The sequence below is a fragment of the Thermobia domestica genome, chromosome 10 (assembly GCF_964235325.1).
Source record: "Thermobia domestica chromosome 10, izTheDome1.hap1.1, whole genome shotgun sequence".
Lineage (NCBI taxonomy): Eukaryota > Metazoa > Arthropoda > Insecta > Zygentoma > Lepismatidae > Thermobia > Thermobia domestica.
Window position 1 is genome coordinate 142246016 of NC_137463.1, and position 14871 is coordinate 142260886.

Genomic DNA, 14871 nt, shown 5'->3' on the forward strand with positions numbered 1-14871 from the left:
CCTGAATTGAGTTTAATTACATTCTCAGGGAACACAATTTTATTTTTCCATGTGGGACTATTACGAAGCCTTATAATTTAATAGTATTATTTTCTTTTTCAAATTTCGCCGCCCACTAGACGTGCCGCCCTGGGTGGTGGCACGGCTCGACCCCCCTCGCACCGGCCCTGTTACACTGTCTCCCTTGCAGAGATTACGTCATTGGGAGCGTTATCTCGTGGCTGCTACGGTCGACTGGAGTGCGTGAGTGTCAGCGAGTATGATGTCTATAGCAAGTCACGTAACTCTTTCTCCTAACAAGAGTATTGAGAAAGAGAGATGTATGCGGTTCCTTCTTGCATCAAAGATTGAATTGAGAGGAAAAAGAAAGAAAATCCGTGACGCTTCTCGCAGTCATGCTATAAATCTAAATATATTTGTATGAAGTTGCTCCTCTCATGACCAAGCAAACTGGATTGTATTAGTGTGCGTGTATCTGTTAGTTTTGGTATATGGAATTTAAACTTTCTTCCATAACTCCGGCAAATATTGAGAGATTTAAGTCAAACAAAAATTATATTATGGTTTATTTAATGGGGAATCTTATCCAGTGAATGAAGTTGTTATAATCTAATGGATTTATGGATTTATTTATTTATTTATTGAACAAATTCCCAGATACAGCATAATTTTGCTATTTTACACAGGGAAATATGCACCATAAACCTATCTATTAAGTTATTTTTTCTCTGAAATACTTTTCAGTCGTGTATTTAATAGGAGGTGTTGAGCACTTTATTTCTTACATTAGAATTATCTGTTCGATGTGCGAAAATACTGCAAAAGTGCTTATTAGGGACAAATCTGGTTAGAAAATATAGCCAAAAGGGTGACCTAAGGCTGGTATGTATCCATCTACTTATGTACTGTCAGCAGTTCAGCCGTGTTCAAATAAGACTAAAAACTCTGGAATCAGCACTTCTGAATCGCAAAGAGATTCTTCTGTTACAAGACAATGCTAAGCCCCACGTGGGTAGGATAACCTTGGTCACCATTCTGCGCCTTGGACGGGAAACAGTATTTCATCCGCCATACTCCCCGGACATTACACCGTCCGATTATCACCTGTTCCATTCCTTGGTCAATCACATTCGAGGACGCCAGTTGAAATCCCTTCTGAGGTACAAAATGCACTTGATACACTCTTGGCTTTCCGTTCCACCAAGATCTACCGCGATGGAATCCATGGCCTTCCAGAACGTTGGCAAAAGGTAGTCTATGCTGATGGGGACTATTTTAGATCTTCCAGGCACGTCTTAGGTGACATATCGATGTTCGAATGTAGTGGATGAAACAGCGACAAAATTTACTTGCTTATCTTTATACAATGCCCATTGAAATGAAATACTTCATTCCCAGGAGGAAATTCGCAAATATGACGCCTTCCGCCAGACATGTCTTAAATTTATTATTATATTTGAAACTAAAACATGTCAATCTATTTCTTCAAACTATAACGATGACCACCACATACAATTTAATATTCCTGAAATATCGGAATTTCCCCAAAGCTAATAATATTAGGATTTTACAGCAAATTGCTATCGATGACTGAATATACATATATTTTCTACAGCGAGGGACACTTCTGGATGGTACAGCCATATGGAGATTTACAGCTAAAGTACTCCATCAGCTGAGTCCGAAGCATTTGCTGGGAAGTATGCAACCAAATTAGCTGTAAAGGAAGGCGGGTGGCATAATCGACAGGCACTAAAAATTCCCGTACACTTGGGCGAAATTCCCACTACCTTCTACAGCATCATTTCTCCAAAACGAAATAAATCTTAGACGTGTAGTTCTTTTGGCAAACATATTACTTGATATTTGTCCAATTTGTGAAGATAAATTGAAACAAAAATAAATAAATAAATAAATAAATAAATAAAATAAAATAAAATAAAAATAAAATAAAGTCCAATCCTGTTGCTGTTGGAATGAACACTCCTTCATTCGATTGATCTGAAATAATTTTGCAGAGTCTGAATTAATATTCTGTCACTTCAGGAGGGTAGGAAGAGCGAATACATCAGTGTGAAAACATATACATTTAATCAAATGCTTTGTGAGAGTGAGCCCATTGGTATAGCACTTTTATGATTTCAAGTTTTGCTCCCAAGTCATCTTATGTCATAGCTGATGACAATGGAGAACGGGAGATGCAAATATGATGAAAGAGAGATATAGTCACATGCGCAAATTTAGAATTTGAGACAAAATGATCAGATAGCATCCATATTTTGTCGAAAATTTTGATTTTATAAGTAGACATGTAAAAGTTGACCCGAACCTGAGAGCATCCCACTACCAATTGTTGAATTCAAATGGAGAACTCAGTTGAGAGTATCAGATGATTACAGAGGGGGAGAAACATCATCAGATATAGGAAACAAACAATGAAAAAAGTTGAACCGACCTGAGCAGGACTTGAACCACCAAACTTATTATTACGAAGCAACGACTCTACTCACTCATCCACGGAGCCACACAGAAAGTTAGGCAGTCATTAGTCAGACACAGAACGTTTGTTACTTACGAAACGTTTATTTCTAAGGTAGAAAGCTAAGCAAATTCCCCGTGTCTAGTTTTTCTTTCCCTGACACTAACTTAATTACTGTTGTTCCAGCCTGGGAAGAATATTCTCCACCCCTCCATAAACTTTCCTAACAATTTTCATACATTTATATATAGCAGCACAAAACATTTATACATGTCTGTTCTGCACAATTATACTTACACAAAACAATTACTTCCAATTCTATTAATTCCAGTACCAAGTAAACAGAAATACTGGATATGAAATTCTATATCTCGCCAATAGTCTTCCAGAAAATATCCGAATTCGATTTTTCTATTTGGAACAGGGGGAGCATACACGCAAGTTGCGCCCATGAGAATTGTTTTGCGGAGGAGGGGACAGAAATTTACATTGAAAATGACAAAATCGCACGTTTAACTATAACAATTTTATTTTTAAGAACGCCAAATGCGAAGGAGAACGAATGTTTTCACTTTGGCTTGAAAGAATAAAATTACGGCTGAAGGTAGAAGTGCACAGAGACTGATCATGTTTACGAAGAATGCATGCTACCAAGCAGTGGCGTAACCAGGAGGTCTGGAACCTCCGACATTTGTACAAGTTGTTAAAATAAGGTCTAAGGGTAGAAACATACCGAAGACACCTCGCGATCGAGGTCGAGGTTTAAGTCGAGGTCTCACCCTCGATACTGGCACAAAACATGGATTCAAGTGGGTATGCTAATGCGGAATTTATACGCTACATCGCAACCTAGAGGTCGACCGCGAGGCTGAATCAGTGGTCGCGATTATAAACAACCGAGTAGGTTTTTACATCGATGTTTAGCGGAAGCATCGCTGTGGCTCATGTTCTCTTTGGTTCTCCCTGAAGCGCTGCAAGGAATAAAGTCTTAATTTATTTAAAATTTTCTCTGCAGAGGATTCTTTATGTCTATACTCGAGAGGTTTTGCTGCACTGTTAAATTTGATTATGAAAGTCATATTAATAGAACTAGTGATGAATATTCCAGCAATATGGGATAAGAAACACAAAACATAACAGACACGTTATAAATACTGAATGGAAAAAATAGCAACTGAAATGTGACTCTCAGGTAAGTTATTTATATTTATTTGAGAACTATACTGTAGGTCATTATTATATAAAGCAGTGGCGGTTACAGGAAGGGGGCTTTTGGGCTGAAGTCCGTAAATTGTGGAATTTCTGAAGAAAAATGAAGCTACTGCTAATTATATCTATGTTTAAAAACTCCACTCCTCTCCCCCAATTCGAAGATTAATAAAAATAAGGCTTCTTCTAAATTCATTACTGATATAAGATAAAGAAATAACTGTAAAGACATGCACATATCCATAGGTAGAAAATGTCGGATAATGGAATTGCAGTGACGAAACCGAAACCTGAAGACATAACTGTTTTTTTCAAGTACCTGGAGGGATGGCCACCCCTGGCCCAGGAGGGAAGCCGCAATTTTTAAGGTGTCAGGAGCTAGCCAAGAGTATAAGTTTTTCCCCTCCAGAAAATCAGTAAACAAAACATTGGTTACTACTGTCTTAGTTAAGTTTTATTTGGAAGAACCGTCTGCTAACAACTATTACTAAATAATCAGACTGAAAGCTTAGCTAATATTCAGAAATGTTCGAAACATGTGATATTTGTGAAACATAAGAGAGAGAGAGAGAGAGAGAAAGGGAGAGAATTAGACCTGCAAATAATAGTACCCTTGGGTTATAATTTTAAACAAAGGAACACTTTCCGTTAGGTTTCTTAGATGAGTGGCTAGCGTATTGGACTTTTACATATAGGGTCACGGATTCTGGTCCACGCAAAGGACATTGTTTTTTAGCAACATTTATTCTGAGTATTCTACAAGTTATGTTAAGACTTATATGTAGTCTCAGGCAGTTTAAGCCGAATTTATTTTCAAATATGAGACTTCTTATTATATGTTTTTCTTTTACTTCCAATATTGCAAATTTGATTTCAAAACTTACAACGTTAATTTCACTCATTGTCCTACATCAGATTATGATGAAATTTTGCACAGCGACGGCAGTCGGGTGGTACTATAATATTTGATTCTTTCTGTGATACATTTAAATATAGTGCGGAAACGTAACTAAGAAAAAAAAGTTTGTTAGCTCGTACGATACACCATAGACCCCTGGAGGAATTTCATACAAATTTAGCATAAGTATATATTACCAAGGAAATATTTACTGAAGTGGTAAAATACTAGAAGCATCTCTGGGAGCAGGGGATATCTAGGGGAAGGATTCGGGGTGTGTGGACCTCAAACTTTGTAAAAATATTTATAAGAATTGAGGTAAGGTTTTGTTGCACTTTCTATCTTGAGAATAGTTCCGAGACAAATGGATTAAAAATCCACAAATTCCGAGGGAGCACGTTTATAACAAATACCTCAAAGTGCCAAAATGATATTGAATTAATATTATAATCAATAATAAGAATCTGTGAAGGAACAACACTTGAATAGCTTAGGCCTGCCTACGGAATTAGCATAAACAAAGGGGGAAAAGTGGGACCTTGGCTTCCCACAGCGGGGGTCGAAGTTGCCCCCACTCTGGATTTCCAAAACAATTTCGGTTCTTTCCAGATACGTGTCATAACACATTAGATTTACTTAAATACTATAGTATTGAACGTATTCGCTGTAGTTATGCAATGTGCTTAAATAATAGTTTTTTTACATTAAGTATTGCGGGAGGCTATGGCACAATGACAGAGCGATCATCTCTTGTAAGTGGGGATTTTAGTTCGATCCCATCTCGCGCCAAGTGGTCTCTGTAGTAGACAAACACGGTGTGGTGGGTTTTCTTGGGTTCTTCCGTTTCCTCTCCCTCCTTTGATTCCATCATTTCATTATTTTCATCAACACTGTCTCCCTTAGCCTACACGGCATAACGTGAGACGTAAATCTGCAAGATTTCATTTTACATTAAGTATTATGTGATTCAAGGTCTGTTTATTTGCTACTTAGGTTACGTCACGTTTCCCAAAAATGCACTTTCAGTGACCGTACTTCCTAATTCATGCCTCCATTGAATTTCATGAGAGAGATATGTGCATCACAGTAAAACCAAGTGAAATTTCACCACTCAATTGCAAAAAGGATAAAATAATAGAAACTCGAACATGGGACTGCTGCGTGGAAAGCAAGGAGTTTTCCAATACACCATTACGACACTCCGCGACACATTTAATTTATATTTGTTATAATTTGTTAAAATAGCGTACTACTTCCCACGAACATAATCACATGACTTGCTGCCTCCAAATTGAAATTCACGTGGAAACGTATTATATTTCCCCCCACAAACATGAACAATGTCAGAAACGATTAGAAAAAAAAGACGGAAAAACCCACACCCAGAATAGCACCTAGCACCTTCGTAATTTAAAACAGCCACTCTAACCACACTACTACGAAACAACTACTAGGGATGCGCACGAGTCGAGTCGAGTCGAGATTTAAGTCTGTCTCGACTCGTCTCGAGAAAATGTTGTCTCGACTCGTGTCTCGACTCGACAGTCTCTGTCTCGACTCGACTCGAATAATAATTAAGCCGCAGCCAGCTCGACTTAAAATATACGCACACATTAGCCAGACCATTATGACTACCTACCTAATTGTTAGTATGTCGACCTTTGGCACGGATAACAAGGCGACATGTCTTGGCATGCACGCAGTGATCCTTGGTAGGTCGCTGGAGAGAGTTGACACTACATACGCACACACAGGTCACCTAATTCCGGTAAATTCCGGGGAGGGGGGATGCGCCCTGACGTCACCTTCAATCACATCCCAGATGTGTTCTATTGGGTTCAGATCCGGCGAGTTGGGGGGCCAGAACATCACTTGGAACTTGCTTCTGCGCTCCTCGAACCACCCCATCACACTCCTGGCCTTGTGACATGGTGCATTATCTTGTTGATACATGCTATTACCGTTGGGAAACATGGTCGTCATGAAAGGGTGTGCGTAGTCTGCAAGCAGTGTGCAATTCGCCTGGGCCGTCATGGTGCCTTGTTCAAGCTCCACTAGACACATCGGGACTCACGTGAATATTCCCCATATAATAATTAAGCCGCAGCCAGCTTGTCTCCGTCCCGCAGTACAGGTGCCAAGGAGCTGTTCCCTTGGAATACGACGGTTTCGCACCCTCCCATCGTCATGATGAAGAAGTTTTCGGAATTCATCAGACAATGCAACGCTCTGCCACTATACTAAGTTCCAGTGCCGATGGTCACGTATTCATTTCAGTCGTAGTTGCCGATATCGCGGAGTTATCATTCGCACATGAATGGGTCGTCGGCTGCGGAGGCCCATTGTTAGGAGTGTTCGGTGCACTATGTGTTCAGAGTAGTGTTGTGAAGGCCTGGGAGGAAACGGACATTTTGGGTTAAAAAAACATTTTTTACGGATTTCCCGAACTTGAAGAAAAAAACGGAAAATTTGGGTAAAATCGAAATTTTCGAATATTTTATTATATTATGCTTTCAAAATGAAAACTACTTTATATTTACTAGTTTAGAGTTAAGATAGTTGAGTATTTATGTTTCTTGTATTAGAATAGGGAAATTTTGTGCACAACTCATCCAAACACTTCAAAGTTAGCACCGTGATAGAACGGAGGTATGGCTACAAAAGAAACTAAAATATAATACTAGTTAGCTTAATTAGTATAGACGCATTAAAATTATCTCGAACAATCTTATGAAGTTCCGCCTTGATGGCAGGGAAGTGTTAAAATAACAGGGCCAGAATCATTTTAGTTAATACGTTAAATCAAACATGTATTTTATAGAGATGTCTTCCTTGTTCTATGTAAAATTTCCGGAAATTTGGAATCCATTAAAAAAAAAATTTTTTTTCTGGAAATATTGGAAAAAACAGGAAAATATAATTTAAAAACTATATCTTGACCTGATGCTGTAACATGTCTCCAGCATATACAGTAGGAAGTCGAAAATCCAAACTAATTGGGACCACAGGTAGTGCGGATTTTCGAAAATGACCAAGAAAATGCCATTTAGGCTTACATATACTGTACGGTATGTTCTTCTATCGATACAGTGGTTATTCAGTACATACAGTAATTACAATACCATACGAAAGGCCACTTATATTTAATGTTTCTGAAGAACTTGCTTGTAAAATAAATTACACTGATCTTGTAAGTCACACTTAAAACTTATAGGCCTAAGAGAAAATTTAAAAAAAAAAAAATAAAAAATATGTATGACAAACAATTACGTATAAATGAACTTTTTTAAAAACACTGACTTCACATAACATCGACGGACACACTATTGTTTGTTTATCGCTAGCGTTATATTAAGACAAAATGTAAAAAACTTCTAGGAAACGCGTTCGGATTATCGACGTCCTACTGTATATACAATGTATTTCGCTAACGGAAAAATACTTAAAGCAACAAGATTTAATTCTACGTTTTAGTTTTCAAATTTCTGGTAAAACCTCTCTTTATTCTTTGTATATTTTTCGAATAACTCAAAAAGAGAGATGATCGTATTTGCATATACACACATATACCGCACAAGTGAGTAAATTTGAGGTACTTGGGTTCGACTCTAGGTATTGTCAATTATAATAGATGAAACTTCTTTTTATTTGGCCCACGTCCACAACTTGGAATACATATGTCAGAGCCTGTATAAACATATCATTTTGGTTTTCTGTAAATGTTTCCAAACTTATATTTAGTCAGTACTTTTTATTATATTGTGCAACATATTTCTTATCTTGGTGTATCTATTATGAGAAAATCTGAGGTAATACCTGGGAACAGACGACGTATTCATGTTCAGCGACCCCAAATTAGTTAAGATCACCTATCACATCTGTTGCCGCAGAAAATGTTTTTTTGAAACGCCGTGTAGTGTTATTTCTTGTAGGAATATAATTTATATAGAAACGTAACCAATTACATATGCAAAAGATAAGAGGATACATCATTAACTCTCAAACGACTAAACAATTGAATGTTCTCCATGTTTATTTTTTGATTAATATTCATTTCGTGAAATAAAATTCTTAACAAAATTACTGATTATGTAAAAAAATTATCAAAACATTTCCTAAAACTCTAATTTTATAATTGTGCATTTTTAAAATCTAGAAATTCAACGTGGAAATATAATCATCTTCAACAATTCTTGACTAAATTAAAATAGGTTTCCTCTTTTAAGCTATGGGAAAATCGTGAGCGCTGAATAGAAGATTTTATTTTTATTCAATGATAGATTTCTAGTCACTAGTTTCTTATTGGCAATGCCTATTCCTTTCTTAGAAGTTGTAGTATACATTTACTTTTAAACTTGGGCCACTGTATTGGGCCACTGTATTATATAGTCAATGGTTCATGAAAGGCGGTGTTTCGGACATAACAAAATTGCACTCATAACGCGTATATCAACCCAGAATACAGTAAGGTTAACTAATAATTGAGGAGGGGAAAATGACACAATAATTAGTACTGGTGCTTTTTCTGGTAAGTATACGTTATATATTTGTATACGTTTTTGACCATATAGCTACCAAAGGTTTTATTATTACATCGCTACTTGAAGGAGATGGAATGTATCTGGTTAATAGAAGATACATATACACTCTAGGCACATACATGTACAGAAATAAAATGAAATACATATGGTTCAAAATATGAAATTTCATATATTGCCTCTTCTCTCTTGCGTGATTCTAATAATTGTGTTACCTTTCAAGAGCTTGAAATGAAGAATAAGACTTACACTAAAGAATAAGACTTACCTCTAAGCCTGCTGTGGCCGGGTTCTAAAACATTAAACAATTCTAGAATCTCTTTGCAAATGTTTCTCTTTCTTTCTAAAAGGTGACGAGGCAAATCATATATTATATATCCAGTTATTTTCCCATATAACTGACTTAGAGAATGTTTAACACCAACTATGAGGTAATGGTTTGGATGCAAAACATTTCTATAGCGCAATATGAAGGACTCGAAAGATTTAATGTCATTATTTTCAATTCCATCTACCTCATCATTGATTTTATCCATTAGTAATCGTACTGATTCGGCCCTTACTTTATAGTTTTCACATAATGTGCATTTCCATTCAGCACTGTCATCCAGAGGTGCTGAAGAAAGGACATATCCATTCTCACATTTTGGACATTTCAGTGCACTCATGTACGTTCCAAGTTCAGTAGGATCTGAACATCGGCGACAGTTGCACTCAAAAAACTTACTTTCCCTTAAGTGTTCTCTTCTCTTCATTGTTCCTTGCAGAGTATATGCGTAACTAACCGTTATTGGATGTCCTTTCTTAATAGAAGTAGAAGCACGTACATCCAAAACATATTTCTCGTCATCTGTGTGATTAGTGTTTGGAACACAATCATGTGACATATAAAAGGCTGATGGAAATAAGGCTCGAACACTAATTCCATTTTGACCAACTTCGAAAGCATTAACTTCTAAGATTCCGCAGACCGTATGGATTTCTTCCTCCTCAAACTCTGTAATTTTCCAGTCGCTACGGATCTTGTCCACAACTGTAACCTTATTTACTTCCCATAGTGGTAATTTCCTTCGAATATTGTTATGAGACTCCATTGACATCAACACATTCCACATTAGAGGATTCGATGCTTTTAACAGTAAACAACGCAAGGGAACGATGCAATTATAAAGATTGTTTACAGAATGCATATCTTTAATAGTGACCCGTACTTCTTTGCTATGAAATATTGAACATTCAGGTTTGTGGTGATTTTCTTTTCCCACACACTGATTACTGCAAAGAGGCCATCCACAAAGATTGCACAGTTCAGGATTTTCTACGTTACTTAAATTCTTATAACATCCCAAACATACTGGTTTTGTTCCTTGACTGGGTCCAACAACAATAGCTTCTTCTTTTAAAATAAGGTCGCCCGGATTTATGTCTTTGGCTGCGGAAAGATACCTGAAAAAAGTAGGACAATCATAGTTATAATCTTTAAACTCAATCTGTTTTCACAGTTAAATCTCGATTATGGTGAAATCACTTTTCATTAGTTAAAATTTATTGTTATTACTTACAGCATAAAATTTAAATAATACATATAATAAATTCCCTTTAAGCAAATTATTACTGGATACAAAAAAAATGTACATGAAATGTATGGATACTAATACGTGCAAACTAAGAGCATTGAATAATACTGCACAATGGTTAACCCTTAGAAACTACATGGTACAAATGATTTCCGCCTCTCGGTACAAATAATTTCCGCATATCAATAAAAAGTACTTCGTTTGTATCGGTTTGTACCTCAAATATTTTTGTTTCTACTGTACTGCAGTATGAGAAATTAAGAAAAGAAAGTGGGGGCCAAGTTCACGCAGCCCCCCCCCCCCCACAATGTCCAAGGATCGATTTAATTGGCTCATTTGAAAGATTTTCGTTTACACCCGATTGTATCGTAATTTGTTTCCTGGATTATGAAAAATTAACGAAAAAAATGAGTTCCTAGGTCAACAGGCACTCAAATCACGACTTAATACACCGGGTACACATGACTTTTGTATGTCATATACAAAAGTACTTGGTACTTGGTTAGTACCAAATAGTAACACAATGGCTTTTTGTTTAACCGTAATAGATTATGAAAAATTAAGAAAACAAAATTGGGGCTATGCGAACCTGGCCCTCCAACCACGCTGTACAAACGATTTAGTTGGCTCATTTGAAAGATTTTATTTTGTACCGGATTGTACAGTAGTTTGTTTCGTTTGTACCGTCCTGGATTATGAAAAAATAACGAAACGAAATGGGGGCCCAGATCAAGCAGGTCCTCAAATCAGGACTTAATACACAGAGTATATATGACTTTTGTATGTCATATGAAAGTACTTGGTTAGTACCGGGTAGTAACACAATGACTTTTAGTTTAACCATAATAGATTATGAAAAATTAAGAAAACAAAATTGGGGGGCTGTGTGAACCTGGCCCCCCACCACGTTGTACAAACGATTTAGTTGGCTCATTTGAAAGATTTTCGTTTTTACCGGAATATACCGTAGTTTGTTTCGTTTGTACCGCCGTAGATTATGTTAAATTAACGGAACAAACTGGGGGCTCAATTCAAGCAAACATTCAAATTAAGTTTCAAGACGCAGGATACATATGAGTTTCAAGAAATTTGAATTTGTCATGGCAGGTCAACCTGGATCGCACATCTTAGTTTCCTTTACAATTCGAATCAAAACGTCACCAAAAATTTGTACCCAATATGTACCAATTTATAGCATCAAAGTTAGAATTTGTACCCCCATCAATTTCGAGAAATTTTAATTTTTGATGGCAGGTAAAACTGATCCACAAAACATATTTTTTTTTCAATTCGAATGAAAACGGTACCAAAAATTTGCACCCAATATATGCCAATTTGTACCAGCAAAGTAACAATTTGTACCATTACCAGGTTGTAGACGTTTGTATTTTCTTGGCGGGTCAACCACTTCCTTTTCTTTTCAATTCGAACTAAAAATTTGTACCCAATATACCAATTTTTACCACCAAAATTAAAATTTCTACCTCCACAAATTCCGCGAAGTATGAATTTTTAATGGCGCGTCAAGCTGGGCTGGACTACTTATTTTCCTTTCCAATTCCAACCAAAAAGCTACCAAAAACATGTACCCAATATGCACTAAACACCAGTACCAGTACCAAAATTTGTACCCAACATATACCAATTTGTATCACCAAAATTAGAATTTGTACTACCAACAATTTCGACAAACATGCATTTTTCTTGGCGGATCAAACTGGCCCGCACAGTTTATTTTTCCTTCGAATTTGAATCGAAACTGCACCAATACTCTGTACCCAATATGTACTAATTTGTATTAGGAAAATTACAATTTGATCCCCCATGAATTTCGAGAAATTTTAATTTTTGATGGCCAGTCAAACAGGCTGACACAACAAATGTTTCTCTTCAATTCGAATGGAAACAATATCAAAAATTTGTAAGAAGTCTTACTCCCACCAATTTCTACAAATTTAAATTTTTGATGGATCACGCTGGCCCACACAACTTGTTTTTCATTCCAGTTCAAATGAAAACGGTACAAAAAATTTGTATGCAATTTGTACCACAAAATTTAGGTTTGTCCTCCCACCAATTTCGAGAATTGTGAATTTTTGATGGCGGGTCAAACTTACTCGCATATTATTTTTCTTTGCAATTACAGTCAAAACGGGATCAAAAATTTCTACCATATCTGTACCAATTTGTACAGTCAGCGACTGTAATAACTGGAGGTTGGATACATAAGAAATGATAGCTTTTTCCAGTAGCAGAATAGTTTCACTCTATGTCTGATAGTTGGACAACCAACATGACAGCAAATATATGCCCGAAAACATAACATGCCAGGATATTCCTCCACTTGGAGGAAAAGTATTACTTTCTGAGAGCATCATTTAGAGAAACAACGAGATAAATCTGCAGAAATTCCATTTACATCAAGTTCAAAGAGATAGGAATTAATGCAAAGAAAACGAAAAGAATAATACGCTTCATGCAGAAACCGAAAAAGTACGGAAAGCTAAACAAAATGAGAAAAGAAGGAAAGAGGGAAAGAAAAGAGCAAAAGACATGGGAATAAATTAAATTTTAACACTTAAGGATAAACAGTGTCCGTCTTTCCCCCTGCCCTCATCTTGGGTTTTCTCCCTTCATAGGATAAATCTCTTTCAGTATCAAACGCGAACATCATTTATAGTGTTTAATCCCTTGAAAAAATTTTAATTCTGTCTAGGCCGAGACTCGAACTCCAGACCCTTACAATGACAGTCTCACGCGGTATCCACTTACCTACCCAGGCTCTATCTACAGCGTTTATAAATCAGCTATTACCCGCGCTGTTATCAAACGTGTTAAATCAGCCATTGTCGGTGAGCCACCCCAGTTCCATTTGAAGTTTAAATTTTATTTACCTAACTTAGCCATCTATGGGTAGCAGTCCCCTTGTTTTCATAAAAAGCATTTGTTCTGTAGATTAAAATCAAGAATGAATTAATCTGTACTCTTGGGAGCTTACTGGTGCACCAACATATCTATCTATCTATCTATCTATCTATCTTTAGCTGCTAGGGGTCTAAAAGGACGAAACAATAGATATATTCTAAATTTTCTAACTTTGATTTATTTGCTCCTCTCTATACTATATTGACTAAATCTTGATCTGAAGAAATGCGTGAAGGAATAAAACTATGACTATGCTATTGCCATCAACACGTTCTGTTCTAATGTAGTTTTCGGAATGTCATGATATTTTTCCTCAAATATCACTTTTTTTGCAGAAATGACTTTTGATGTCACCGTTTTACAAAGAAATCAGTATAAAAAGCTTTATCGACCCTATTATCTATTCACAAATAAATATTTTGTTGTTTTTTTAAGAAATAAAATGTATTTTGTTCATTACATACCACCAAGGCATCTTTCTGTGAGGCGAAAAAGTCGAAGGACAAAAAAGTTTATATTTTCCAATAAATTTTGTTGAGAGTGGTAAAGGACTGTGAGAGACATCGTTATAGAAAGTTTCGTTAATTAATTTTAATAAATAACATATTTATACATATCTATAATTTTGAGGGGTTTAAACGGGACGAAATGTTTCCAATAATTTGGATTTTTTTTAAATAACAACGACATTTTACATCTTATTGCAATGAATCTGACATAATTCAATCTAAGTAGCATAAGAAACGTTTTCCCGAGATGTGTCAGTAATTAGATAGAAATAACGTTGATTGATATGACGATATTTTTTATGGTCAAGGGGTTTTTTCGGGACGATTTTTGGTTATTTCCAGGTATCCAACTCTCAACAGAATGTGTAAGAAAATGTCGGCAACTGTGAGCGTATTCTTTAAAACGTCTCTTCTCAAGCTTTCTCATTTCATAATCTATTCTGTTTAAACAGGTCACAGAAATTAGGATGGAAAATTGACTAAAACAGTGTCTACCAACATTGCAGATAGAACATCATCGCCATACACAATTGCTTCGGAGAAAGTCGGACCACCGTTCGCTCATAACAAACGCTATTGAGAAGGGGGAAGTATGTAGAGGAGGAGGCCTCCCCACGTGCGTCACGAAGCAGCTCAATAGTTGATTGACACCTGAAGTTCCTTTATAGCTGTTTTCTTCCGCTCGTTATAAAGCAGTAAAGCGAACAAGAAAGACTGGTTACAGATTTCAATAACA

At 36.4% G+C, this 14871-nt stretch overlaps 1 protein-coding gene across 2 annotated transcripts in view; it reads right to left on the reverse strand.

Annotated features, from left to right (window-relative positions):
- The window catches only part of SmydA-4 (SET and MYND domain containing, arthropod-specific, member 4), a 541800-nt gene that overhangs the window by 190267 nt on the left and 336662 nt on the right, over positions 1-14871 (reverse strand). For both annotated transcript variants that reach the window (XM_081728628.1, XM_081728627.1), the window contains exon 3: positions 9393-10570. In XM_081728628.1, the coding sequence (XP_081584754.1) occupies positions 9393-10570 (1178 nt within the window). The remainder of the gene's footprint in view (positions 1-9392; positions 10571-14871) is intronic.